The 27,695-nt window shown below is 41.1% G+C and overlaps 1 protein-coding gene across 1 annotated transcript in view; it reads right to left on the bottom strand.

The window, feature by feature from the left end:
• The window catches only part of nol10 (nucleolar protein 10), a 94,759-nt gene that overhangs the window by 40,693 nt on the left and 26,371 nt on the right, over positions 1-27,695 (bottom strand). Inside the window, exons 3-10 of the mRNA XM_052025308.1 lie at positions 26,846-26,944; positions 20,139-20,216; positions 16,434-16,471; positions 15,910-16,046; positions 14,316-14,381; positions 12,989-13,049; positions 6,318-6,403; positions 2,228-2,306 (exon numbers count right to left, since the gene is read on the bottom strand). Of these exons, the coding sequence (XP_051881268.1) occupies positions 2,228-2,306; positions 6,318-6,403; positions 12,989-13,049; positions 14,316-14,381; positions 15,910-16,046; positions 16,434-16,471; positions 20,139-20,216; positions 26,846-26,944 (644 nt within the window). The remainder of the gene's footprint in view (positions 1-2,227; positions 2,307-6,317; positions 6,404-12,988; positions 13,050-14,315; positions 14,382-15,909; positions 16,047-16,433; positions 16,472-20,138; positions 20,217-26,845; positions 26,945-27,695) is intronic.

Genomic DNA, 27,695 nt, shown 5'->3' with positions numbered 1-27,695 from the left:
CCATTTAGTTCAACCAATCCATGAAGGCATTTATGCTCCACTTGAGGCTCTTTCAAACCAGCATTACTCTCTAATCCCTTGTTTGCTTGTCCAGTCTCCTCTTAAATCTACTTATACCATGCATCTCAACAAATCTGGGCAATAATGGTGCCGTGGAACTCTCCTTTGGTCAGAAAAAGTTTCTTCCACTTTCCCTTGGTAACCATCTTAGATTGTTGCTTGCAAACATTCTGTGTATCCACAGAGTGAAAATCTTTCATAAACTTAAAGATTGCTTTTTGGATACCCTCATCCTTTTTGTCACTTTTCTGATCAGCCAATTCTCTTTTGATTGATTTTTCAAGATGCCGAAATTGTTGGAAAGGCCTTTACCTATATGCCCTCCAGACGACAATGATGACTTACCATCTTGAATTACAATTAGTTTTACTATCTGGTAAAACTACTCCCAAAATACTGTTGGGTAGGGAGGTCTAGGACTTAGAACCAACAAAGGAAGGTGATAAATGTTATGGTTAGGACAGTGTGCAACCCGAGGGGAACTTGCAATGGTGGTGTTCCCATGTACCTGCTCTCCAGACCTTTTTTGTGGTAGAGGTCACAGATTTGGCAGGTACCATTGGAGCAACCTAAAGTGAGTAACTACTGTGCATTACGTAGATGATGAACACTACAATAGTGGGCCAGTGATGGACAGAGTTGTTGCTTAGCTGCTGGATGGTCTGCCTTGTCCTGGTCGGTACTGCATTTCTTAAGTTCTGCTGCAATTGCACTCATCCTGACAATTGGCAAGTACTCCATCTTGTTTCAAACAGTGATGTCAGAAAATGCACAACTCAGTGCAAGATTCCTAGTCTTTGATCTGCTCTTGTGGTCACAATATTATATCCAGACTGTTTCTGGTCAATAGCTAAATCAAATTCTCAGTCAGATTCATAGAGGCATACAGCACAAAAACAGGCCCTTTGGCCCAGAGTCCCATGCCAACCTTCAAGCATCCAAACGCACTCTCATTTTATTCTCCACATTTATCCTCTTCTAGCTCTTGGCTTTCTTCAACACTACACCAGCCAAACACTACATCTGCAATCTTCCTAATCATGGCTCTCAGATTTGAGTCATAAAAACATCAGCATGTACAATTTTAGGTTTCTCCACCAAGGCCTACATAACCCACCCAAAACAAACTCTCGAACATTAAAACATCATTAATTTGCTTTCTGCCATTTGAATTTAACTTTCCACTTTCTTTTGAAACCTAAAGACTATTTCTCCAGTGTCCATCACACTGAATTTTTTCCAAATGTCTTTCAAAAATCCACGTATAGAATTTTAAATGCACTACTCTCAACCATTATGCCAAGGTTATAGTGAGGATAATCTCTCAATATTTATAACACAGCTCAATGGCAAATGTCTAAGAAATGAGCTTGATCAATGGCAGGTATCTGTTAAAGTGATCTGACAATCAAGCCCCTCTCTGATCATCTTGGGGTGGGGTTGTTTTCACTGAAAACTGTTAGGGGCAATGGACTGAGTTAAACTTCTGGCCCAGCCCAAGTAGATTTCCAAATATCACAGGCCCAGTTTAGTTTGTACATTGCAATGGAGCACATGCCTTCTCATCTATTAGAAGATTCACACCAAGATAAAGTCAGATAATCTTGGAATTTTTATCATGAAATTCATTCAAGAGAAAAAATGACAATGAATTCAATTGAAAACAATTGGATGCGACAGGTGCAGCAGTTAGTGCTGTTGCCACCTCACAGCTCCAGGGATCTAGGCATGTTCCTGACATCAGGTGCCATCTGTGTGGAGTTTTCACATGACCACGGAGGTTTCTGCCAGGTGCTTGAGTTTCCTTCCTTGTCCTAAAGATGCGGTGGGTTAATTGGCTATTGTAAATTGCTTCTTAGTGGCAAAAAGAACTAGGGGGGAGTTCATAGGCATGAGAGAAGGAATAAGTTGTAGGGCAAAAGGAGAAATAGGAGAAGGGAATGGGACTAATGGTGTTGCTCTGCCAGAATGGCATGGAACCAAATCAGCTGAATGGCCTCTTTCTGTGGCTATAAGTAAATAATTTACAAAAAAAATATAGGAACCAATCTCTCAGAATGAAATTGTACATGCTGCACCATGATAAGTCCATAACTTATTATTTAAAAAAAGCATCTAATGAGTAAACTCGGCAGGAAAGACTTATTCTGAAAACACTGATACACACCTGACCCGTGGTGGTACCAACCACCATTTGTAATGCTCCTTTGAACTTCAAAGCAGAAATAGAGGGCAAGCCATCAATCCTATAATTAAAAGCACAGTAAGAAACAGAACAGTATATGCATTATTTGGATTAAAAAGTCAACTTTTATTTGCCAAGTTTCTCCTATGTGGAAAGTTAATCTACATTTTCTGCCTCAAACATTCTAAGAATGTTCAACCATTTGAAGGACTAAATCAAACCATGGTATAATAGGTGATTGAGTGCTCCAGTCTCAATTCCTACTCTGTCATTTTCATTAACAACTAGACTCAGTAGGCTTATTCCCAAGTTTGGAGCTAACTGACCCATCCTAAATTTACAATTCTGGAATTATTATTGAAAAAAGTGACCATGTCATTTAGGTTCTCATACTGAAGGATGAACTATTTTATATGGACTAGATAATAGCCCAAAATACACAAAGAACAAGAGCCTTATTATAGAGACAAGAGACAGCTGATGGAGCAACAAACAATCTGCTGGAGGAATTCAGCAGGTTGAGCAGCATCTGCTTGGGGGAGGGTGTGGGCAGTGGGGGAAGAGAAACTAAAACTAACTAGTCAAAAGTCAGGACACCAACCACCCCATTACAGTTAAGACTCCATTTAGCATTACTTAGGGGCACCAATATCCTCACAGAAGGTTTGCTAGTGCTTGCTACCTGGGAAGGTTTAAACTAGCATGGCAGGGTTTGGGAACCAGAGCAGGTGGTCAGCAAATGAAGGGATTGAAGAGAAGGTGGAGGTTAGGCCAAGCCTGAATAGGCAGGCAGAGCCAGATTAATAGACATGGAAGGACTGATGGGCTTAAGTGTATTTATTTCCAAATACAAGGGGTCTTATGGATAAAGCCAATGAACTTGGAGCCTGGATTTTTGCATGGAACTACAATTCTGTGGATATTAGAGAGACTGTTGAGCAAACTGCAGGACTGACAACTCAACATTCTGAAGTTCAGATATTTCTGACAGAGAAGAATATTTTAAAAAAAGGCAGGGGGAGTTGCACTATTGATCAGAGACTATGTAACAGCTGCACTTAGAGGACATCCTGGAGGACTCATCTAGTGAGGAAATAGGCATAGAGCTCAGGAATAAGGAAGGTGCAATCATTAAGAAGAGTTTATACAATAGGCCTTCCAATAGCCAGCAGCAGACAGAGAAACATATGTAGGCAGATTATGGAAAGATGTCAAAGCAACAGGGTTATTGCATTGGGCAACTTTAATTTCCCCAATATTGACTGGGACTTCCTTAGTGCCAGTGGCTTAGATGGGGCAGAATTTGTTGGGTGCTTGCAGGAGGGTTTCTTGACAACCAAGGAAGGAGCCATACTAGACCTAGCATTGGGAAATGAGCCTTTCCAGGTGATCAGAGCTTCGGTGGGAGAACTTATGGAATAGTGATCATAATTCCAAGTTTTCAGTTATGGATAAGGATAAAACTGAATGCTGGGAAAGTGCTGAATTGGGGGTGGGGGAAAAGGTGGTGGTGAAGAGAAGGAAGGCTAATTACAACATTATTAGGAAAGAACTGGGGAGAGAGCAGATTGTGAGTGGCTGTTATTTGGCAGGTCCAAATCTGACATGTGGGAGTTGTTTAAAGGCCAGATGATCAGAATTCAGGTCCAACATGTTCTTATGAGAAGGACAGACAAAGATAGCATAAAAGTTTGGGAACCTTGGAAGATGTGAGATGTTGCAAATTTAGTCAGAAAGAAAAAGAAAACATATACAAGATTTAGCAAGCAGAAAATCAGACATGGCCTGAGGAATACAATGCAAACAGGAAAGAATCAGGAAGGCTAAAAGGGACCATGAACTGACCCTGGTAAGTAGGATTAAGGAGAATCCCAAGGCATTTTAGACATGCATTACAAACCAAGATGGTAGCTTAGGAATGGATGGGACCTCAAAGACAAAAGGAGAGAATTTATTCCTGGAGCCAGAGGAAGTGGGCAAGATTCTGAATGAATACTTCACATCAGTATGCATTAAGGAGAAGGACATGGATGACAGTCAGATCAGGGAGGAGCATGCTCATATTCTAGAGCACATTGATAAAGGTAGTGGTAGTGTTGGGTCTTTTGAAGAACATCAAGATGGATACATCCCCAGAGCTTGATGGGATCTATCCCAGGTTATTGAGAGAGGCAAGAGAGTAGATTGCTGAGGCCTCGACAGAGATTTTTATACCCTCTTTAGCCACAGGAGTTTCCAAAGGACTAGAGAATAGCCAACATTGTTCTTTTGTTTCAAAAAAAAGGGCAATAGGGACAAACTAGGAAATAAGCTGGCGAGACTTGCATCAGTGGCAGAGAAATTATTGAAGCTTCTTAGAGATAAAGTTTATTCACATCTGGAAAAGCATAGATTTATTAGGGACAGTCAGCATGGCTTTGTGTGTGGGAGTCATGTCTCACAAACAAATGTTTTTTTTTGAAGGTGATTAAGATGATTGAGAAGGGCAGTGGGGCAACAGATGTTGTCTACATGGACTTTAAAGCTTTCGACAAGGTCCCTCAGCTTAACCATAGAAGGTAGTAGTGGAGGAATGTTATTCTGACTGGAGGTCTGTAACCAGTGGTGTTCCACAGGGATCAATGCTGGGACCCTTTTTTGAGATATATATATATATGAATGATCTGGACAAAACAAAAAAAAAATCAGGTGGGCTGATAAGCAAGTTTTCAGATGACATGAAAATTGGCAGGAGGTATGGATAATGAGGAAGATGTCAAAGGATACAAATTAGTTGGAAATATGAGCAGAAAAATGCCAGACAGTTTAATCTGGTAAAAATGAGGTGTTGCACTTTTGGAGGTCAAATGCAAGAGGAAAGTATACAGTAAATGGTAGGACCCTTGGGAGCATTGATCTTGGGGTGCAATTCCATTACTCCCCAAGAGTGGTAACACAAACAATTCAGTAGACAAAACAGGCAGCAGGGACAACATAAGCAGCAGCATAACAGGGAGCAAAGAAAGGCTGTTGGATTAAGTTGCATTTATTTCCAAGGCTGAACAAACTTGGACTATTTTCTCTGGAGCAGAGGGTGAGAGAGAACCTATGGAATTATAAAATTATGAGAGGTACAGACCACATGAATGGACAGCAGATGGAGGGATATAGACCATGTGCAGGCAGATGGAATTAGCTTAAATTGGCATCATGAATCAAGGGGTCTATTCCTGTGCTGTACTGTTCCATTTTGTCCTTTAAGGGAATAAAAGAGCACCTGCAATCCATCTGCAGCAGTCAACCTAAGCTTCCACTTGCATGCAATTTCACTTTCCCTGCTCATAACAACCCATCTGTCCTCAGCCTTCTCCACTGCCACAGCAAGGACAAACACAGACTAGAAGAACAGCATCCATCTGCCCATCATCCCTCCCTTATCTGGTTCCACCCACCCCTCACTTTTATATATTCACCATCTTCCCTTTATGATCTGTCCCAAAATGTCAACCATCCATTTGCCTCCACAGACACTGTTGACTTGCCGAGTTCTTCCTGCAGTTTATTTTTTTTTGCATCCTCTACCTTGGGTCTGCATCTTAAAATCAGTTAAGATTTCAGAATGCAATAATAAAGTTAATATTGGTTAACCTCCATTTTTTGCAATATAAAGTCAGGACCAAGCAATGGGTTCAGGTCAACAAAATTAGCAAATGGGATAACTGGATCCAGTGGGGAAACAAAAAAAAAAATGGGAGAAAATAGTTGAAGGAGAGGTTAAGAGGATGAGGAAGACATTCCAGTTATGAGTTCACCTAGGACTTTTTCCAAGTGATAGTATTCTGCTACCTGTTTTCCCCCTTCGATTGCATGAACCCTCCTGTTCTTGTTTTTTGGCTGACTGGTTCATTGTTGCACAATAAGCTAAATCAGCTGAAAAGCAAACTTTTTTTTTTACTGTAAAGGAGGTAGCCGTCACCCTTATAAAACTTAGGTGCTTTGCATTTTACACAATAGCACCTTCATATTGTCTTCATACCTTAAGAGAATTCATTTTTTTTTATATACAATAGATGCATTATGTTATATTTCTTACTCTGTATCAGCTGTCACACTGCTTAGGGCACAGTCAAGCATTCCCACTCGATTTCTTGTTCGTGGATCCCAGCATTCTACCTTACCCTAAAGTTGACAATAACATGCAAAAAGTTAAATATTTATTCAATAGCAACATTTTACAAGTCTAATTAATTCACAGCATTCTTTTCACCCAACTTCAAAGTTCATTAACTATGAAAATTTTTAGATTGTAATATTGCTCTGAACAGAATATTTTCAATTTGTGTACTTGACAAAGATTGAGCAGTTTTAAACTGCTAAAGGCATCCATGAATCAAAATCCATCAGCCATCTGATCAACTTCAACACTCAGGGATCTCAGTGAATAAGGAGCTGCCCATTTAATACAGAGATCAAACAAAATATGACCTTCTGATAGAAAATGAGTATTTGGAATGCTCTTCCTCAATGATCAATAGAAGCAGACTCAATGAAATTAAGTCAGTGGTAGATAAATTCATGATGAGAGTGAGAGGTTACTGTGCGTGGTCAGAAAGCAAAGCAGAGGTTATAAATCAGGTCAGCCATATTTTACTGAATGGAGGACATTGCTCAAGGGGTTAGGTTGCCTACTCCTGGTCCTAATTTATATGCACGTTCACAAGTATAACTCCAAATATTTTTGAAAAGCATTAGGGTTTACCAGGAGTTGCTATTTTTAAAATCAGCAATCCAGATCAGCAAATTTGATTATATTGAGACAAGTGCTTTAAGTCATGCTCATTGAAATTTCATCAACACCAATTTAAGTGATTGGTACAGACAAATAGTCAGAACAAGATAGGCTTCCACTTAAAGTTACACATCAGACCCAAAAATTCTAGTCCTAAGAAAGCAACAAATTTTGGGATTCGTGTTCACGGCTACAAAGAACAGTAATCATTCCTCAACTATAATCTCCCATTACACTACTATTTAATAAAGCTCTACTGTCTTAAATGTCATGGTCAGTTTGCTCATTCTTCCTAGACACCTTCCTCTCATCCACGCTGGCTACAAGAACCAGACACTTTGGACATGCAAGTAGAGGCTCCTTTAATGTCATCTTCTGGATTCCCTACATCTGTTTATGGGGGCAGTCACACATCTTGGGTCAAGTACCTTAGAATTGGTTTGCAATCTGGTGTCAGAAACTGTGACTAGGATTAAACAAAGTGTTCAGTAAACTTTCTCCCTTCCTGATGCCTTGGAACACATGAAGATTAGACTCTAGCTTAATGATTTTGAACTGAAGCTATGAGCTGTATCCATTTGCTGCTCATACGGCTGCTATGGATCACAGTGGTCTTCATGTGCTATTTTGATTCCTTTTTAATTACACACAGCAATATTCATCTCACAAATGGCACAAATTTTACTTGCCAGTTATATCCCAGGTCTGAATGCCGTGACCACTTACTGTTTCATTACCCAAGGAATCCAACTCACTGTGCAATCATCAGCAAGCATCCCCATTTACAGAGTCTTTGATTTGGTGAGAGGAGGGGTTTGTACATGAGAAGGTCACTGATGAAGCTTCTCAATATAGTTAGACCAACAGACTGCCTAAAGGAACAATTGCAGCAAAATCCTAGGGTTGAAATACTTGGCTCCAACAAGTCTTTTGAGCCAATTCCAACTTCAGCAAAGGCTTTTATTAACAAAATTAGAAATAAATGGCTTATTATATATGATACAATAAATGACTAGCATGTTGTCTAATTTTCTGTACCTACTGGGAGGATAACTTTGCTTTGGAATCAACCCAAAAGCAGTCTAGATTCCTAAAATTAATTCCTGGGATGATGGACTTAATCCAAAAGTAAATGGAACTGATGAAAGTGAATATTTAATGCCACTACAGAAACTGCTAGGGGAATAAAACCAGAACAATGGCAAGATGGCGCCAGAGTGTAGCGACTTGTTGCAAGCTGCTCTCTGCAGATCTACTCATTACTTCTCCTATAATCATTCTACTCATTTAAATTTTGTGTCTTTAAGAATTACTAATGATGTCTTTTTAAATCTTCTTACAGGACTGGTGATCTTCCGACCTCCAGGGATGACTGATCAACTAACCAGACTCCCAGACCCAGATGGAAATGACCAGTGAGGCCTGGGACAGGCCAGTCCATGTGGAAACCTGTGCAGGGTGAAGAGCAGACCCCACAGAGCCCCCACCACCGAGACCAGACTCCTGGACCTCACTGGAGCACCTGACACAGAGACCTGGGGATTTAGAGTGAAGACCCAGCCAGTGGGAGTGCCTGACACCGACCCTGGTGTCCCGACTTATCCAGAGGCCCAACCAATGAGGGCTGAGTCCCAAGACCCAACCTGACGTGGAGCCCGAGTTCCGACACAATGCAGGGCCCCAAGACCAAGGCCCCTTCAGATACAGAGCACCTAGGGCCGAGTGCCAACACCCCCACTTACCTGCTGGGGCAGACCACTCCTCTTCAGGACCTTCAGTTGAATCCATTCCAGGTCTTCCAAGTCTGTTCTCAAACAGTTACTTACCTTCCAGTCCAGGTAAATCCACTCCAGGTCTGTCCTTAAGCAATCACTTACCACGTGGCTTCACTCTAGGACTTTCAGAACCAATGAGTCGCAGCCACTTACCTCAGAAGCATGGTAAGAGGGCTGGGCTGCAGAGAATCTGAAACAGCATGGGTACAAGACACCCCTCCCCAGTATACTATGAGTTAATGCCCAGGCCACTGAGGACAGTTGATGAACTAAGGGCAAGACTGATCTACCAAAGAGAACAGAAGGACTGCTGTGTCTCAGCAAAACGTGGCTTTCACCTGCTTCACCTGACTGTGCTATAAAACTTGAGGGCTTCTCAATCCACCAAATGGACTATACAGCGCCCTCAGGCAATGAGAGACAGAGGGGTCTGCTTCTTAATCAATAACTTGCAGTGCTCAGACATAACAGTCCTGGTAAGCTCCTGCTCACCCACCCTGGAATATCTAATGGTGAAGTGTTGCCCATACTACCTGCCACGGGAGTTCTCATCAGCTATCCTAATGGCAGTCTACATCCCACCCCAGACAGACATGAAGCTTGCACTCAATGAACTATACTCTGGTCAACAGCCTTGAAGCAGGATACCCTGAGGCCCTCTTCATCATTGCAAGTGACTTCAACCAGGTCAACCTCAAGAATGAGTTACTAAAATACTACCAGCACGTCTCCTGTCTCACCAGGGGCCCCAAACACCCTTGATCTTTGCTATACAACCATGCCTTCTGAGCCACCCTCTGCCTTCACTTTGGTAAATCAGACCATCAGGCTGTGCTCCTTCTCCCTGCATACAAACAGAAGCTGAAACAGGAGGATCCAGTACAGACAGTCAGTGCTGGTCTGAGGAAATAGACGAGCTTCTACACAACTGCTTTGAGTCAGTGGACTGGTCTATGTTCAAAGACTCGGCTGCCAGCCTAGATGAATACGTCACCACCATCACAGACTTTATCAGCAAATGTGTTGAGGACTGTGTACCAAAGAGGACAATACAGGTATTCCCAAACCAGAAACCATGGATGAACCAGGAAATCCACTGCCTGCTGAAGTAAAGGACTGCAGCATTCAAATCAGGTTTCCCTGACTTTTACAAGAAATCAAGATATGACCTCCGTAAAGTTATCAGAGATGCCAAGGGAGAATACCAATCCAAAATTGAGTCCTAGACCAGCCAGTGTGGTAGGGCTTACATGCTATAAATGGGCTAAAAAACAAAGTCAGGAAATGTCACTAACAGCACATCCCTTCCCGATGAGCTTAACGCATTCTATGCGTGTTTTGAACAGAAGGGGATCGATTTATCACCACCTACCCTGACAGCCTCCAATGCACCTGAACCCATAGTCACCACTGAGGACGCAAGATCAGTCTTCTTGAGACTGAACCTGCAGAAAGCATCTGGCCTGGATGGTGTCCCTGACCGTGTCCTCAGATATTGTGATCATCAGCTGGCAGGGGTATTTGCAGACATATTTAACCTCTGCCTGCTTCAATCTGAGGTTCCCACCTGTTTTAAGACGACCACTATCATCCCAGTACCCAAGAAAAACAAGGTAACATGCCTTAATGACTACCAACCAGTGGCTCTGACATCCACCATCATGAAGTGCTTCGAGGCTGGTCATGCTACACATCAGTTCCAGTCTCCCGGAAAACCTCAACCCACTGCAATTCACCTACTGCTGAAACAGGTCTACGGTGGATGCCATCTCCCTGGGCCTAGCCTCAGTTCTGGAAAATCTGGACAGCAAAGACATCTGCGTTAGACTATTGTTTATTGACTACAGCTCTGCCTTCAATACTACAATTCCAAGCAAACTCATCTGCAAACTTAGAGCTGGGACTCAACACCTCCCTCCACAACTGGATCCTTGACTTTCTGACCAACAGACCACAACCAGCAAGGACAGACAGCAACACCTCCAGCATGATTATTCACAACACTGGTGCCATGCAAGGCTGCATCCTCAGCCCCCTACTCTAATCCCTATACACTCATGACTGCATGGCTAGATTCTGCTTTAACTGCATCTACAAGTTTGCAGATGATACACTGTAGTGGGTCCCTATCTCAAACAACGATGAGTTGGACTAACTTTTCCCTCAATGTCAGCAAGAGTTGCTTATTGACTTCAGGAAAATGGGGCAGTGCACATGCACCCATCTACATCAATGGTCCCGAGGTCGAGAACATCACCAATAGCCTGTGCTGGTTCAACCACGTAGATGCCACAACCAAGAAAGCTCACCAGCACCTTTACTTCCTCAGTAGAGGCTAAAGAAATTTAGCATGCCCCTTTTGATACTCACCAACTTTTGTTGATGCACTACAGAAAGCATCCTATCTGGATGCATCATGCCTTGTTATGGCAACTGCTCTGCCCAGGACTGCAAAAAAAACTGCAGAGAGTTGTGGACACAGCCCAGCACATCACCAACCAGCCTCTCCTCCATGGACTCTGTCTATATTTCTCACTGCTTTGGTGAAGCAGCCAGTATAATCAAAGACCCCACCCACCCAGGACATTCTCTCTTCTCCTCTCCCATGAGGCAGATGATATAGGATCCCAAGGGCACATACCACCAGTCTCAAGGACAGCTTCTATCCTGCTGTTATAAGACTATTGAACAGTTCCTTTGTATGATAAGATGGACTCTTGACCTCAATCTACCTTATGACCTTGCACCTTATTGTCTGCCTGCACCACACTTCCTCTGTAGTGGTGATACTTTACTCTGTATTCTGTTGTTTTTACCCTGTACTACTTTAATGCACTGTGTAATGAATTAATCTGTATGAATGGTATGCAAGACAAGTTTTTCCACTATACCTCAGTACAAATGACAATAATAAACCAATACACTGAACTCAATAGCCTACTATTCAGGATTCTAAAAAGGTGAATGTAGAGATAGTGGATGCACTTGCAATGACCTTCCAAAATTAGTATTTAAGGAAAGAGTGAAAGAGAAAACAGTGAACTATTGGACCAGTAAACAACAGTCATGAAATCAATCACGGAGGACATAGTAACAGGATGCTTAAAAAAAAGTTTTTCCTTTGTTGAATCTCCTTAATCTTATTGTAATTTTTTTTCCTGAGGATAAAAATTAGTGCAGGCAAGAAGAAATAGTGTATATTGCACGTTTGGATCCGCAGAAGGTAAGATTCCACACAAAAAGTTGCTACATAAAGATTCCTGGGCTGGAAGTAACATTAACATGGAATGAGGATTGGTCAAAAGGACAGAAAATAGTAGGAATCACAAATTCACAGGCCATTTTCACACTGAAATCAGAGAGGTGCTGTGGAGATCAGCACTACACCCCATTCTTCACATTTGTATTAACAACAGATAAAATACCAGCTATTTATTAAACAAATGATATGGAAGCGCAAGCTGTGATGTTGTTAAAAGTCTTTAAAATGCCTGGGTAGATTAAGCAAGTGGGTAAAATGTTGGCAGATTTAGTATACTATGCAAGTATGTGTGGTTATACCCAATGGTAAGAAGAAAAAGAGGAAAATGATTAACTGCCGATATGGAGAGAAACTCTGGTGTCCTGGTTCATATGATATTAAAAATATGCTGTTGTAGCAATCAACTAGGCAGCAAATCATGCCTCATCATTCACAGTAAGATTGAAGTACAGAAATAAGTCTTGCTGCAACTTTACAGAGTTTAGCAAGATCTTACTTGGAATATGATGTGCAGTTTAGATTTCTGTACCTGCAGAGAGATATACAGATATATTTGCATTGGAGTCAGCCCCAGGGTGCGCAAAATTCATAAGACTAATTCCTGGGGTGCTGGACTTGATTTAAGAAAAAGATCAAGTTTGATCTACACTCAAGAGTTTAGAGGAATGAAAGATAATTTCATTGATAAATTGAGGGACTGACTGGGCAAATGCCAAGAGTCTGCTCCTTTAGCTAGAAAAAGATAAATGCAACTTTGGTAGGTAGGGAGTAATGTGGTGGGAGAGAAAGAACTGGCCACTTTAGGCAGATAATATTTCTTTATTCTGAAGGTCAAATGATCTTATACAGTGGCTACTCAATAATTTAAGTATAGCCATCACATATAGTATTAGGCATCCAACTACATACCAACAAGAAAAATCAGTGGTTTGTATTACCTCAGTTGACCCAGCAGCAAACAGGTAGTGTGCAGGGTTAATATCACAAACATTGTTCTGGCTGAGAATATAAGATAGTTGACATTAATTTTTAAATGACATCTTGCTAAAAAAACATACATAATATAATCACATCAAAATAGGCAAAATAGACAAAAACAGTTATCAAAATCTCAGATACAAGAAAGTTATCAAAATTACACAGGGCACATATCCAGTTTGATTTTTATCACTCATTTTCTTTTCAACTCCAACTTCAAGCTGTGCCCATCTTCTCACTCAAAGCTTACTAGCATCTTCACTTTATAAATGCATTAGAAAACACACGGCTGTCCTTTCACCTTCTAATGACTGTTCTGGTTTTCCTTCTAAAATGCTAACCTGTCCCTTCTATAATTGCAAACCAATCTTAAGAATGCAAGAGTTTTGAAAAGGCATTTTTGCCTATGAAGTCCCAATATCTTAGTGAAGCAAAGAAATTAAAACAATGCAAATCATTTAATTCTATAGTCAATGTTCACCTCTTGGCTTCGTCTCAATATTAGTTATAGGTTTCACTTGTCATGGAATTTTGCAGTTAAGATATCCCCATTTTAATGGGCCAATAGCTCCTCCCAGTGGTAGACATAAAATAAACACATCTACATTGAAACCTCCATGGTCTCAAAACAAAGCTGAATTTTAAACCAAATATGTGACCCATCACTACATACTGCTATGTCTGTACCATGGCCCTTCTTACACATACCCACATATTTAAACTCTCCAGCCAATTACTCCAGTGTCAACTTTGGTACTCTCCAGAGTGCAACTTTCTTAATCTATAATTCATGGATTTCAGAGTGCTCTACGAATCTCTTGATAGTTTCATCCTGTGCAGCCTTCACAACAGGTGCATTCTTGCTCATCCAGCCCTATAATCTGTATTTTGAACCTCACATCAACCCCATTTCTAAACAGCAGTGACTGCAAAATTATCACCTTATATTCTGCATTAAGCTCCTTAAATCAGCTACTTCCTCCTTTCTTGAAAGTCTACTTATGGTCCACTAGCCACTATCTTTGCCTTTTCTTACAGCCCAGTTCACGTCCTTGCTTTTATATTCTAGTTCTCTTGAATGAATGCTAACATTGTATTTGCCTTCCCTAACATGTCTCAGTTAGGCTCTACCTGAAGTTTATGGCAAAACACATCTCACTACAATTTTTGTATAATAGACAGATGAACATCTCCAAGATTAAAGCAGCATTACAAGCCAAACCATAGCCCAAGTCAAACAGACAGTTCACATTCTTTAACACAATATGTCCTAATTAAAATACTTACGAAGCATCTGTCTGTAGGGAATTTAAGAACCGTCCTTGCTCCAAGTTTAATCTGTAGACTTCAGAACTATAGAGAAGTAAACGCACAACAGAATTTAAATGAAAAAGTAAAATCACTAAACCCTTTAGCTTGTCACCATCAGCAACAATTCCCCTGCACAGGTGTTCTATTTTCCATCCAGATACAGTTTAGTCAATTCTTACACTCAAGACATCATAATTCCATCAAGTAGTTAATTCAATGTCCTGAAATCTGTCAAATCTATGGTGAATGCTAATCATATAAATGCCACTGTCTGCAATCATACAGCTGTAATGTCACATAGAAAATCCAGACAAGACCAGAAGGCATGAGCAGAATTAGGCTATTCAGCCCATCAAGTCTGCCCTGCCATTCAATCACAGCTGATTTATTATTCCCTCTCAACCCCACTCTCCTGCCTTCTCCCTGTAACCTTTGACACCCACCCTTACTAATCAAGAACCTATCAACCTCCGCTTTAAATATACCCAATGACTTGGCCTTCACAGCCATTAGTGGTAATTTCCAGATTCACCACTCTCTGGCTAAAGAAATTCCTCATCTGTTCTAAAGGGACATCTTTTTATTCAGAGGCTGTGCCCTCTGGTCCTAGACTCTCCCACTACTGGAAATATCCTCTCCACGTCCACTCTATCCAGGCCTTTCAATATGTAATAGGTTTCAATGAGATTCCCCCCTCATCCTTCTAAACTCCAGCCAGTACAAGCCCAGACCCATCAAATGCTCCTCATATGTTAACTCTTTCATCCCCAGGACCATTCTTGGTAAACCTCCTCTGGACTCTCTCCAACGCCAGCACATCCTTCCTTAGATATGGGGCCCAAAGCTGCTCACAATACTCCAAATGTAGTCTGACCAACACCTTACAAAGCCTCAGAATTACATCCTTGCTTTTATATTCTAGTTCTCTTGAATGAAGGCTAACATTGTGTTTGCCTTCCTTAACATGTCTCAGTTAGGCTCCACCTGAAGTTTACGGCAAAACACATCTCACTACAACTTTCGTATAATAATGGACAGGTGAGCACCTCCAAGATTAAAGCAGCATTACAAGCCAAACAGCAATCATCAATGAAAAATACTCAAATTATTTCTTTTACAATAGAATAAAATGTGATGCCTACACAAATACAATAGAGATAGAAAACTGTATTTGAGAATTATACACAAATCATTTGGTTTGACCATTGATTCCACCACGATGCCAAATATTTAGCAATTCAATACAAGCCATTACAATGAAAAGTCAAAATTCTGAAATCTGGGTCAACCTCATTTCTGATAGGCAACATTAAGAAAATTTACTGTTAAAACAAGACTTCAAAAGTAACTGAAAAGCCAAAAACTATCAAAAGGTTACTGACCCAAAACCCTGATCACTTGTCTATCCGTAAATCCAGTCTGACAGTACATCCAGTATTTTGGCTGTATTTCAAAAATGAAGTTATTAAAACATCCCAAATTGTGTCCATTGTACATGAACATTCATATTATCTAGTGTTAACAGATTTTTTCCACTCATGAAATTTATATATAAAAAACATTTGCACACCTTGTTCCAACAAAGTAGAGATCACATGATGGATAATGGTAAGAGAAGTCTCTACCAAACTTGGGGATGCGGGTCCTATAATAGTGGCCATGCTGTGAATGAAACTCTACATAACGGTCACACTGCAAAAAAACCAGCTGTGAAAAACAGAAGAGCAACTATTAAAATGAGAACAGGAGCAGGATTTGGCTATAGGTCTTCCCCAGGTTACAAATCTGATTTTATATACAGCTTATACACACACACACACACACACACACACACACACACACACACGAGTGATTGGGAGAGCAGCAGGATGGACTTGCTGGTTGCTGTAGGCATCTTGTTCACAGCCACATTTCTGACTTGCGAACTGTCTAGGTTATGAATGGTTCACAGGAACTGTACCCTGCCATAAACTGGGGAGGACATGCATTTTCAAAGTGCTTGGAGTAGTTTCTCAAAAGTATTACAACATTAGTAAAATGCAACCTTTTACAATCCTTAAATTTTTAAAGATTTCAATGACAGGAGGTACATACCTTTGAATAATCATCCGATAAAATCTCAAATGTAACAACTGTAAAAGAAAATTAACAAAATTCTAAAAAACTGAAAACAGTAGTAAATAAAATCAAGTTTCATCATAAAAAACATTGAAGTAATTCAATCAACCCTCAAATTTTGATATTGAAACAAAAAAAATGTAGGGCCTTTCACCATCTTCAAAACTAAATAGAGAAGTCACAGAAACTGCCAAATATGTCTCCTGAATCAAGTCAGCAGATTGCTGAGCAGCCACTAAAAAGGAAATCCAAGGGTTGCTTCCATGCTGCATGACTAATGCTGGAAGGGTACAAACATAATTCAATCTCTGATAGCCATGGCATGAGGTACCAGTGTTCTAACAGACATGCAGTTATGTAAAGTAACCAAAATGTGAAAAGCAGAATATATAAATCACTTGTATATTTTTAAAAAAGGTACTTGGGAGCTAAACTTGACAACTTGGTCCTTATCTAAATTACTTCACCAACCACCATGTCTTGGCTCATGGATCCAAATCACTCCTTTTTCAACATTCCATAATGAATTCAGTAACATAGCCTTGAAAAAGAAAAAAGTTGAAAACATCTTATTCTTTACTTTGCCATTTCTTCCACTATCTTCCCTACCCAAGAGGGTGTGGCAGTGTGGTCTACACCTTCCTCAGCTTCTCCACCAATAACCTACTTTACATTAGTCAGATTCCTATTTATTGACTATAGTTCTACCTTCAATACTATAATTCCAAACAAACACATCTTTAAACTCCTACACAAAGGATCGAGCACTCCCTACTGCAAATGGATCCTTGACTTCCTGACCAACAGACCGCGATCAGCAAGGAGAGTCAACACCACATTTCTCCTTGATTATGCTCAACAATGGTGCCGCACAAGACTACATCCTCAGCCCCTTACTTTACTCTGTATGCATTCATGACTGTGTGGCTAGATTCTGCTCCAACTCCATTTCCAAGTTGCAAATCTCAAACAATGACAAGACGGAGTAGTGGATGGAGATAGCCTCGTGGCATGGTGTCAAGACAATAACCTCTCCTTCAATGGCAGCAAAACAAAAGAGCTGATCATTGACTTCAGAAAACTGGTGGAGTACATGCCTGCCCATATCAATGGTGCTAAGTTGGAGATGGTTGAGAGCTTCAAGTTCCTTAGTGTAAATATTACCAATTTGTCCTGGTCCAGCCATTGGACACTAGATGACCAAAAAAAAGCACACCAGCACCTCTACTTCCTCAGTAGGCCAAGAAAATTTGGCATGTCCCTGATGACCCTCACCAATTTTTGCAGATGCCTCATTGGAAGCATCCTATCCTGATACATCACAGCTTGGTATAACAACTGCTCTGCCCAAGCCTGCAAGAAATTGCAACAAGTTGTGAATGCAGCCCAGTCTATCAAACCAGTCTTCCATTCACTGACTGTCTACACTTCTTGCTGCCTCGGGAAAGCAGCCAATATAACTAAGGACCCCTCCCATCCCAGTCATTACCTCTTCTTCCCCCTCCCATCAGGTACCAGGCTCAAGGACAGCTTCTATCCTGCTATAACAGACCTCTTGTATAATAAAGATGAACCCATGATGTCTCAAGCTACCTTGTTAGAGCCCTTGCACTTTGTATACCTATATTGCACTCCGTAACACTATATAGAACCATACAGCACAAAACAGGCCCTTCGGCCCACCATAATCTGCATTGTTCTTCCCCCCCCCAGCTACCTTTGTACTATCTCAATGGTACGCAAAGGCAACAGCTTTTCACTGCATCTCAGTACATGGGACAATAATAAATCCATTACCAATTACTTATGCACAATATTCAATTCCATTTGCAACTCCTCAGCAAATGAAACAGTCCATGCTGCACGAAGCAAGACTAAACAACATTCAGACATGGGTTGATAAGTGGCAAGCAACATCTATATCATTGCCTGGCACTTCCATAGCAATGTCCAACAAGAGAGTCCATCTATCTATCTTATGTTCAAAGGCAGAAACAAGAGCAACTCAGTTTCTAGCTGACTTTCACTTTAATTCTCCATCTTATTCCCAACTCTGACTTCTCAGCCTTTGGCCTCTTACTCAAGTCCAATGAAGCCTGATGTACACATAAAAAACAGCATTTCTAGGCACGTTGTAGCCCTTGGGAATTGAAAACAAATTCAACAATTTCAGATAATCAGCCTTTCCAGCCTGAGTCGGAACTGGTTCTGATATAGAGTCATCAACCAGTAATTTTGACTTGCATTTTCTCTCTCCACAGCTGTTTCATGATCCATAGACTATTTACAGTGTTCTCAGTTTCAGATTTCCAGCTGCTGCTGTTTTGCATCCAAGTTCCAGCATTGTTGTTTTATTTGCCCCCCTTTCTCTCTTCCTATCTCCACTTGCTCTACTTAGGCTTCCTCCAGACAGATCAGCTTGCAACAAGCCTCAACCATCCTCCGAAACAACACAAACACTGTCCAGAGTTATCTGGATTTGCTTTGTCTTCACTCCCATTTTTCCCTTCTTCGGTCCACTATTCCCCTTCTCTGCAATTTAAATATGCCTGCATCTCAATTTCCCCAGTGCTGATAAAAGATCATTGACCAAAAAAAGTTAACTAGGCCATATTCCTCAGCCTTATTCACAATAAACTTTTCTTCCTGGCCTGCATGTCAGCTTTGTAAATCTCTCTCTCACATTTGTGCCATTCTCTAAGAGTTCCAACCAGATATAATCCATCACTTCTTACTGTCCAACTCAGTCTTTAAACTACTTACAACTTTACCTACTCCCCAAAATGTCCTGAATGTTATTCCTTTCTACACTCTTGCCCACCTGTCTAGCAAATGGATGCCTGATCTTTTCAGTCATGTTTCTGTCCTTGGTAAAGCAGTGACAGCCTTAACCAATGACTTCCTCCAACTACCTACCCAGATCACCTCCTTTCAATTACACTCTACAGTTGTCCAGATCTGAGACTGCTTTTATAGAATCAGAGTTATTCAGCACAAACAGACCCTTCCACCCAACTTGCCCATGCCTACTAAGGTGCCTTCCTGAGCTAGTCTTGTTTCCCTGCATTTGGCCCATATCCCTCTAAACCTTTCCTATCCATGAACTTGTCCAAATGTCTTTAAAACACTAATTGTACCTGCCTCTACCACTTCCTCTGGCAGCTCATTCCATATACCAACCACCCTGTGGGGAAAAACTTGCTTCTCAGGTTTAAGCCATTCAATTAATGTTTCTCTGCCCACTTTGTGACCTGTGGAATGTCCTTGTGTTTATTCTTAGTCCTCATTTCCAATTTGCATCTTGCTCCGTGATGATATCACAAAATCATGGAGTCAAAGCTCGAAATGCTCATCAAAAATAAAAACCATTTTATTTGGGTCTCAGTAGCTTAGTATATTCTCATCTCTACCTCAGCCAATTTGCAGCTGAAGCTCTCACCTGCGAGTTATTCACTTCTGGACTCCACTATTCAAATGCTCTTAAGATAAGCATTCATAGCCTTTAGTTCCTTGATAATTCTGCTTTCATTCTTTTCCCTATACCAAATGCCACTCATCATCAGCTCCGTGCTCACTGGGTTAAGATGTCTCCAATAAACCTCCAGAATCTCTGGAAGTTTAATCTTTATTTTAAATGATCATTTAACAATGCAAAGAATAGAGTAACATTTTCCCCCCAACCTTCTGAATCTAAGCAGCGTTCAAACTTCATTGATAACTGGTAGGTATCATAACATCGAATCCGTGGTTTGTAAGTGCCTTAAAGAGACAAAAATAATTCATATTAGAAAATAAGCATTACATTCATTCTAAAAAAATTATTTCTGTAATATCACCCAAAAAGAATTTCCTGAGAATCAATTCAACAGTACTTTGATCATTTGCAACTTTCACTTTCAGACCTGAAAATTTATATCATCTGAAATTTAAAGTACAAGGTATGTATATAGCTTCAACTTCACCGATATACAAGAGATTTCCAACACCATTCTCTTATTTCTCACAGCTTAAGTATGATATATGGAAACTGGCCTCATGGAGTTTTATCTGTACCGTTACAAGTACTTGCATCGTATTTACTTACAACATAAAAGATGGCTATTCAGCACATCAAGCTCTCACTACAATACCATTCCCTCAATTATTTCCCTGCAATCCATTCTCACTCACATGCCATTAACTCCCTCTTGATTGTCCTACTACCCACATAAACTTGGGATAATTGACAGTAGTGGATTAATCTACCAACCAGTACATCTTTGGAATGTGCCAGAAAACTGAAAACCCAAGTGTTTGACCAGACCTGGAGGTAAGAGCAAAGTTGTGATGTGATCAATGCTCTACAAAATTTGATCTCATGGTGTGGGAGATGATACATTAACATAGTTAGAAGACAGGCCAGTGAACTAGAAAGAGCAGGCATGAAAGGGCCTTCTGGTTGGCAAGTTATAACAAATAGTGTATCACAGGGATTACAACTGGGATCTCAGCTTTTTACCATTTATATAAAGATTTGGATGAAGGCTCAATGTATGGTTGCTAGGTTTGTCAATACCACCAAGACAGGAAGCAAGTTGATAAGCTACAAAGGGAAACAGATAGGTTAACTGAGTGGGCAAAGATCTAGAAAATGGAACAGTGTGGGGGAAAAAGTGAAAATGTCCATTTTAGTAGCCTTAATAATCATCTTTGAACAGCATTTTTATGTCACCCGGCCTATCGCAGACATTCCCTTTATTCCTAACCCTTTCAACAGATTAAAATTCACTTGCGTTCTGGATTTTGATGTTCTAATGAAAGGTCAACCTAAAACAACCGTCTCTCTCGACAGATGCAGCCTAACCAGCTGAGTTTTCTCAGCATTTTGTTATGAAAGGAAAAAAATAATCACATTTTACAAATTTCTAGGGTTCACCAAGGAGGTAATTAGTAGAATAGAGAAATGGGAAACCAGTGGACATAGTGTAGTTGGATTTTCAGAAGGGTCTTGAGAAGGTCCCACACAGATTACTTAACAAGAATAGAGCACGCAGAGTTGGGGTAACAGATTGACATATTAAGAACTGGTTAATGGAAAGTGTAGGTAGTGGTAAATGGAATGATGCAGGGATTGATGCTTGTGATCCAGGTATTCACAATTTATATCAATGATTTGGCTGATGGGAACCCCCTTGGCAGGACTGCAAATACATTAAGAGGATGGAAAAAAGGCTTCAAGGAGATAGATAAACTGACCAAGCAGGCAAAAACATGACAGATGCACACAACGGAAAAATGTGACGTTGCCCACCTTGGTGCACAAAACAAAAAAAAAGCATTCTTAAAGTGGTGAGATATCTGGAATGTCAGTGTTAGAAGTCACAAAAGTCACCAAAAGTCAATATGCAGGTGCAACAATTAGGAAGGCAAGCAATATATTGCCCTTTATTACGTGAATATGTGAACAAGGAGTAATGGAGTCCTACTGCAACATAGGGCATTAATAGGACTGCATCCAGAATATTACATGCAGTTTTGGTTGCCTTACCTAAAAACAGATATAGTCGCTACAGGGACCAAGCAGCAGTAGACAGGCCTCTGGCACTGGTCCTGCTGCTCAGAAGGGAAGGGAGGAGAAGAGGAGGGCAATAGTGATAGGGGACTCGATAGTGAGAGGAACAGACAGGCGGTTCTGTGGACATGAGTGAGAATCCCAGATGGTATGTTGCCTCCCAGGTGCCAGGGTCCAGGATGTCTCTGATCAGGTCCACAGCATTCTTGTGCAGAGGGAAAGCAGCCAGAAGTCGTGGTACATGTTGGTACCAACGACATAGGTAGAAAGAGGGATAAGGTCCTGAAAAGTGAGTTTAGGGAGCTAGGCAGAAGGCTGAAGAATAGGACCTCAAGAGTAGCAATCTCAGGATTGCTGCCCAGTGCCATGTGATAGTGAAGGTAAGAATAGGAGATGGCAGGTGAATGTGTGGCTGAGGAGTTGGTGCAGGGGGCAAGGTTTTAGATTTTTGGATCATTGGGATCTCTTCTGGGGAAGGTGGGTCCTGTACAGATTGGATGGGTTACACCTGAACTCGAGGGGGACCAATATCCTTGCAAGCAGGTTTGCTAGGGTGGTTCAGAAGGGTTTAAACTAGTTTACAAGGGGGATGGGAACTGGAGGGATAGGTCCGTGGAAGAAGTGCATGGAGTAAAGCCAGATCTAACATATAGAGAGGGTTTGAGGAAGGAGAAGCAGAGTATAGGGTATAAAAATAGTAAGGTGGATGGGCTAAAGTGCCTTTACTTAAGTGCATAGAAGCATCAGGAATAAGGGTGATGAACTGAGAGCTTGGATAAATACATGGAACTATGACATTGTGGCCCTTGCAGAGACGTGGCTGTCACCAGGGAAGGAAATGGATACAGAATATTCCCAGATTTCAGTGTTTTAAAAGGGATGGGGGAAGGGAGGGAGAAAGAAAGAAGAGGAGGGGTGGCATTACTGGTCAGGGATACTATTAAAGCTGCAGAAAGGGTGGATAATGTAGCAGGATCCTCTCTAGAGTCAGTATGGGTAGAAGTTAGGAACAAGAAAGCAATTACTCTACTGAGTATTCTATAGGCCCCCCCCGGTAGCAGCAGGGATACTGAGGAGCAGATTGGGAGGCAGATTTTAGAAAGGTGCAAAAATAACAGGGTTATCATCATGGGAGACTTCAACTTCCCAAATATTGATTGGCACCTGCTTAGTACCAAAGGTTTAGATGAGGCAGAGTTTGTTAAGTGCCCAGGACAGATTCCTGTCACAGTATGTTGACAGGCCAACTAGAGGGAATGCCATATTAGATCTAGTGTTGGGTAATGAACCAGGTCAGGTGGCAGATCTATCGGTGTGTGAGCATTTGGGGGGGGACAGTGACCACCGCTCCCTAACATTTAGCATTGTCATGGACAAGGATAGGAGCAAAGAGGACAGGAAAATATTTAATTGGGGAATGGCAAATTATGATGCTAAGGCTAGAACTTGCAAGTGTGAATTGGGATGACTTTTTGAAGGGAAATGTACTATGGAGATGTGATCATTGTTCAGGGATCTTTTGCAGGATGTTAGGGATAAAATTTGTCCCAGTGAAGCAGAGAAAGAATGGCAGGTTGAAGGAACCATGGTTGACAAGAGAGGTGAAACATCTAGTTAGGAGGAAGAAGGCAGCATACATAAGGTTTAGGAAGCAAGGATCAGATAGGTCTCTTGAGGAATATAGGGTAGCAAGGAAGGAACTTAAGAAGGGGCTGAGGAGAGCAAGAACAGGACATGAAAAGGCCTTGGTGAGTAGGGTTAAGGAAAACAGGCATTTTTCACTTGTGTGAAGAGCAGAAGGATGGCTAGAGTAAAGGTAGGTCCGATTAGGGATAAAGGTGGGAAGATGTGCCTGGAAGCTGTGGAAGTGGGTGAGGTTCTCAATGAATACTTCTCTTCAGTATTCACCAAGGAGAGTGGCCTTGATGACACCAAGGACAGTGTTGGAATGGTTAATGTTCTAGAGCATGTTGATATTAAGAGAGGACATTAGAAAATTAGGACAGATAAGTCCCCGGGGCCTGACGGAATATTCCCCAGGCTGCTCCATGGGGCGAGGGAGGAGATTGCTGAGCCTTTGGCTAGGATCTTTGAGTCCTCGTTGTCCATGGGAATGGTACTGGAGGATTGGAGGGTGGCAAGTGTTGTCCCCTTATTCAAAAAAGGTTGTAGGGATAGTCCAGGGAATTATAGACCAGTGAGCCTGTGGTGGGCAAGCTGTTGGAAAGGATTCTTAGAGATAGGATCTATGGGCATTTAGAGAATCATGGTCTGATCAGGGACAGCCAACATGGCTTTGTGAAGGGAAGATCATGTCTCAAGCCTGATAGTGTTCTTTGAAGAGGTGACCAGACAGATTGATGAGGGTAGTGCAGTAGATGTGGTCTACATGAATTTTAATAAGGCATTTGACAAGGTTCCACATGGTAGGCTTCTTCAGAAGGTCAGAGGACATGGGATCCAAGGAAGCTTGGCCATGTGGATTCAGAATTGGCTTGCCTGTAGAAGGCAGAGGGTTGTGGTGGAGGGAGTGCATTCAGATTGGAGGGCTGTGACTAGTGGTGTCCCACAAGGATAGGTTTTGGGACCTCTGCTTTGTGATTTTTATTAATGACTTGGATGAGGGGGTAGAAGGGTGGGTTGGCAAGTTTGCAGATGACACAAAGGTTGGTGGTGTTGTGAATAGTGTGGAGGATTGTGGAGGGCTGTCGAAGCTTGCAGAGGGACATTGATAGGATGCAGAGTTGGGGTGAGAAGTGGCAGATGGAGTTCAATCCAGAGAAGTGAGAGGTGGTACACTTTGGAAGGACAAGCTCCAAGGCAGAGTACAAAGTTAATGGCAGGATTCTGGGTAGTGTGGAGGAGCAGAGGGATCTGGGGGTTCATATCCACAGATCACTGACAGTTGCCTCACAGGTGGATAGGGTACTTAAAGCTTATGGGGTGTTAGCTTTCATAGGTCAAGGGATCGAGTTTAAGAGCCGCAAGGTAATGATGCAGCTCTATAAAACTCTGGTTAGACCACACTTGGAGTACTGTGTCCAGTTCTGGTTGCCTCATTATAGGACGATGTGGAAGCGTTGGAAAGGGGGCAGAGGAGATTTACCAGGATGCTGCCTGGTTTAGAGAGTATGCATTATGAGGAGAGACCAAGGGAGCTAGGACTTTACTCTTTGGAGAGGAGGAGGATGAGGGGAGACATGGTAGAGGTGTACAAAATATTAAGAGGAATAGATAGAGTGGACAGCCAGCATCTCTTTCCCAGGGCACCAATGCTTAATACAAGAGGGCATGGCTTTAAAGTAATGGGTGGGAAGTTCAAGGGAGATATCAGAGGAAGGTTTTTTTTTTAAAAACCCAGAGAGTGGTTGGAGCACGGAATGCACTGCCTGGGGCGGTGGTGGAGGCAAGCACATTGGTCAAATTCAAGAAATTACTAGATAAGCATATGGAGGAATTTAAAATAGAGGGATATGTGGGAGGAAGGGGTTAGTCAGTCTTGGGTGAGGTTTAAAGGTCAGCACAACATTGTAGGTCTAAGGGCCTGTATTGTGCTATAATGTTCTATGTTGAGAGCAGCGAAGATTGAGCAGATTGGTTTAAGGGATGGCAGATCTCCATACAAGGAAAGATTGTAGAAAACAGGTGTAATCTACTGTTTAGAAGAGATTATCTAATTGATATTTATAAAATTCTTATAGGGCCTTCAGATTGATGTAGGAAGTATAATTTGCCTGGCTGCAAAAGGTAGAATTTGTGGTATTGAGGGCAACAGCAGCATGGATAGAGAATTTATAATCTACATTAACGATTTAGATAGAGACCATATTGTGTTAAAGTTGGTTTGACAAAGATGGGTGGAAACAAACTTGGGAGAACACAAGAATCTGCAAAAGGATCAGAACAAGGGAGTGGACAAGACCATAGCAGACAGAGCATAATGTGGAGCCATGCAAGATCATCTGGTCAATAACAGCAGAAACAGAAAAGCAGATTTAAATGCCATGAGAACAGTGAATGCCAGTATCTTCAAACAAGCACAAAATGCAAGCACACTGGAACAGCAAGCTATTAGTAAAGCAAATGGGTTGTGAGTTTACCACTAGAGGGATGGAGTACAAAAGTAGGGAAATTTCTCTGCAACTGCAGAAGACTATAGCAAAATGTACAGTTTCAGTCTTATTTAAGAAAGGGTATACTTGACTTGGAGAACGCAGAGAAGGTTCACTAGATTGGCTCCAAGGAACAAAGTGTTATGGGGACAGGCTGTAGAGTTGAGTTTAGGCTGAGACCAAAATCAACCACAACCTTATTGAACTTCAGAGCAAACTTGAGAGGCTATATGGCCTGCCCTAGTTATCACTTGTGTTATGATCACTGTTTTATTAAACATTCCGTTACTGTTCATTTGCTAATTGCTTACTTCTAATAATTAGTTCCATTATTTTAGATGGAATGGAAGGAGAATTCATAAGTCTGTCGTTGCCTCTAAAAATTATACTTTTTGAATGAGCACTGTGACATACTATTTTTAATCTGTCAGTATTGTTCATTGTCTAATTATTCTTCTTTGCTACTGCCACAAATTTTAGCCCTGGTTTTAGTTTAGAATTCATGGATAAATACACCTGCTCCTAGAAATAGTCATTTAATATTATACAAAATTATGTATGTTTAAAGAAAAATCCTGTTTGTTTAATCTCACTAGAAGACAAAGTAGGAAATCAATTTAAATGGCTGTTGTGTTTTTTGTAAACCAGGTTGAAAAAAAGACATTGAGAATGGAAAAAATAAGACAAGATATAATAAATTCATACAAAAATGTCCTTTAACTTACCAGTTGCAATAATATACTGGCCATCTCGTGAAACTTTAACAGTGGTACTAACTGCAGGCATCTCAAAGTCCTGGATGAGTTCAATTCTTCGACGTACATCTAAAAGAACAAAAGTAATTTGCTTATAGCCCCCCCCCTAGTGTCAAGAAGCCAACCCCACCCCTCCCAGCAGTGCTTTATGTGAAAAGTTATGTCATACTGCTAAAAGTGAAGCTTTGAGTCATTTCTTTTGGGTTGTTAACAGTTGCCATGGACCTAGTGGGCCAGAGGGCCTCATTTCCTTGCTGTCTCTCTAATATCAGAATGTTCAAATCATGTTAACAAAGACACTTTGAAGACAATACTTTTAGGGAAGTGCCTCTGAAGATTTGTATGCACTTATACACCTTCAACTCCTCATTAAAGCCAGATGAAATTAAGAAGAAAGGAATTTCTTTAATGTTAAAATTAAATAAAATGAATCAGGTATCAATGGATAAAATCTCAGTTCAATATATACAGGCCCATCTAGAAAGAGCTTGAAGTCACATAACATACAACTCCACTAACCAGGGCCAAAATAGGGCAAAAAGAATCAATGGGAATATATTTTGACTATAATTGATACCTTCCACATGCAGTGGATTAACATATACAATTGGTCTGTTAGCATCCTCTTAGCAGAGAAGCATTATCATGCAATCAATTTGTGGCCTAGAAGTTAAATTGCCTGCCATAACTTTAGACAAGGTCAATAAAGGATATAATACTGCATGCTCATACTGAGCTGTTCAAGGTATGGCTGAAGGATTTGTACCAGAAGTAAAAGTTATTGCCACGATTTGTAAAAAGACAAATGCATTAAGAACAT

Source organism: Pristis pectinata, chromosome 10 (assembly GCF_009764475.1).
Source record: "Pristis pectinata isolate sPriPec2 chromosome 10, sPriPec2.1.pri, whole genome shotgun sequence".
NCBI lineage: Eukaryota > Metazoa > Chordata > Chondrichthyes > Rhinopristiformes > Pristidae > Pristis > Pristis pectinata.
The sequence above is the reverse complement of the archived record's forward strand: the minus strand, read 5'-3'. Positions and strand labels throughout refer to the sequence as shown.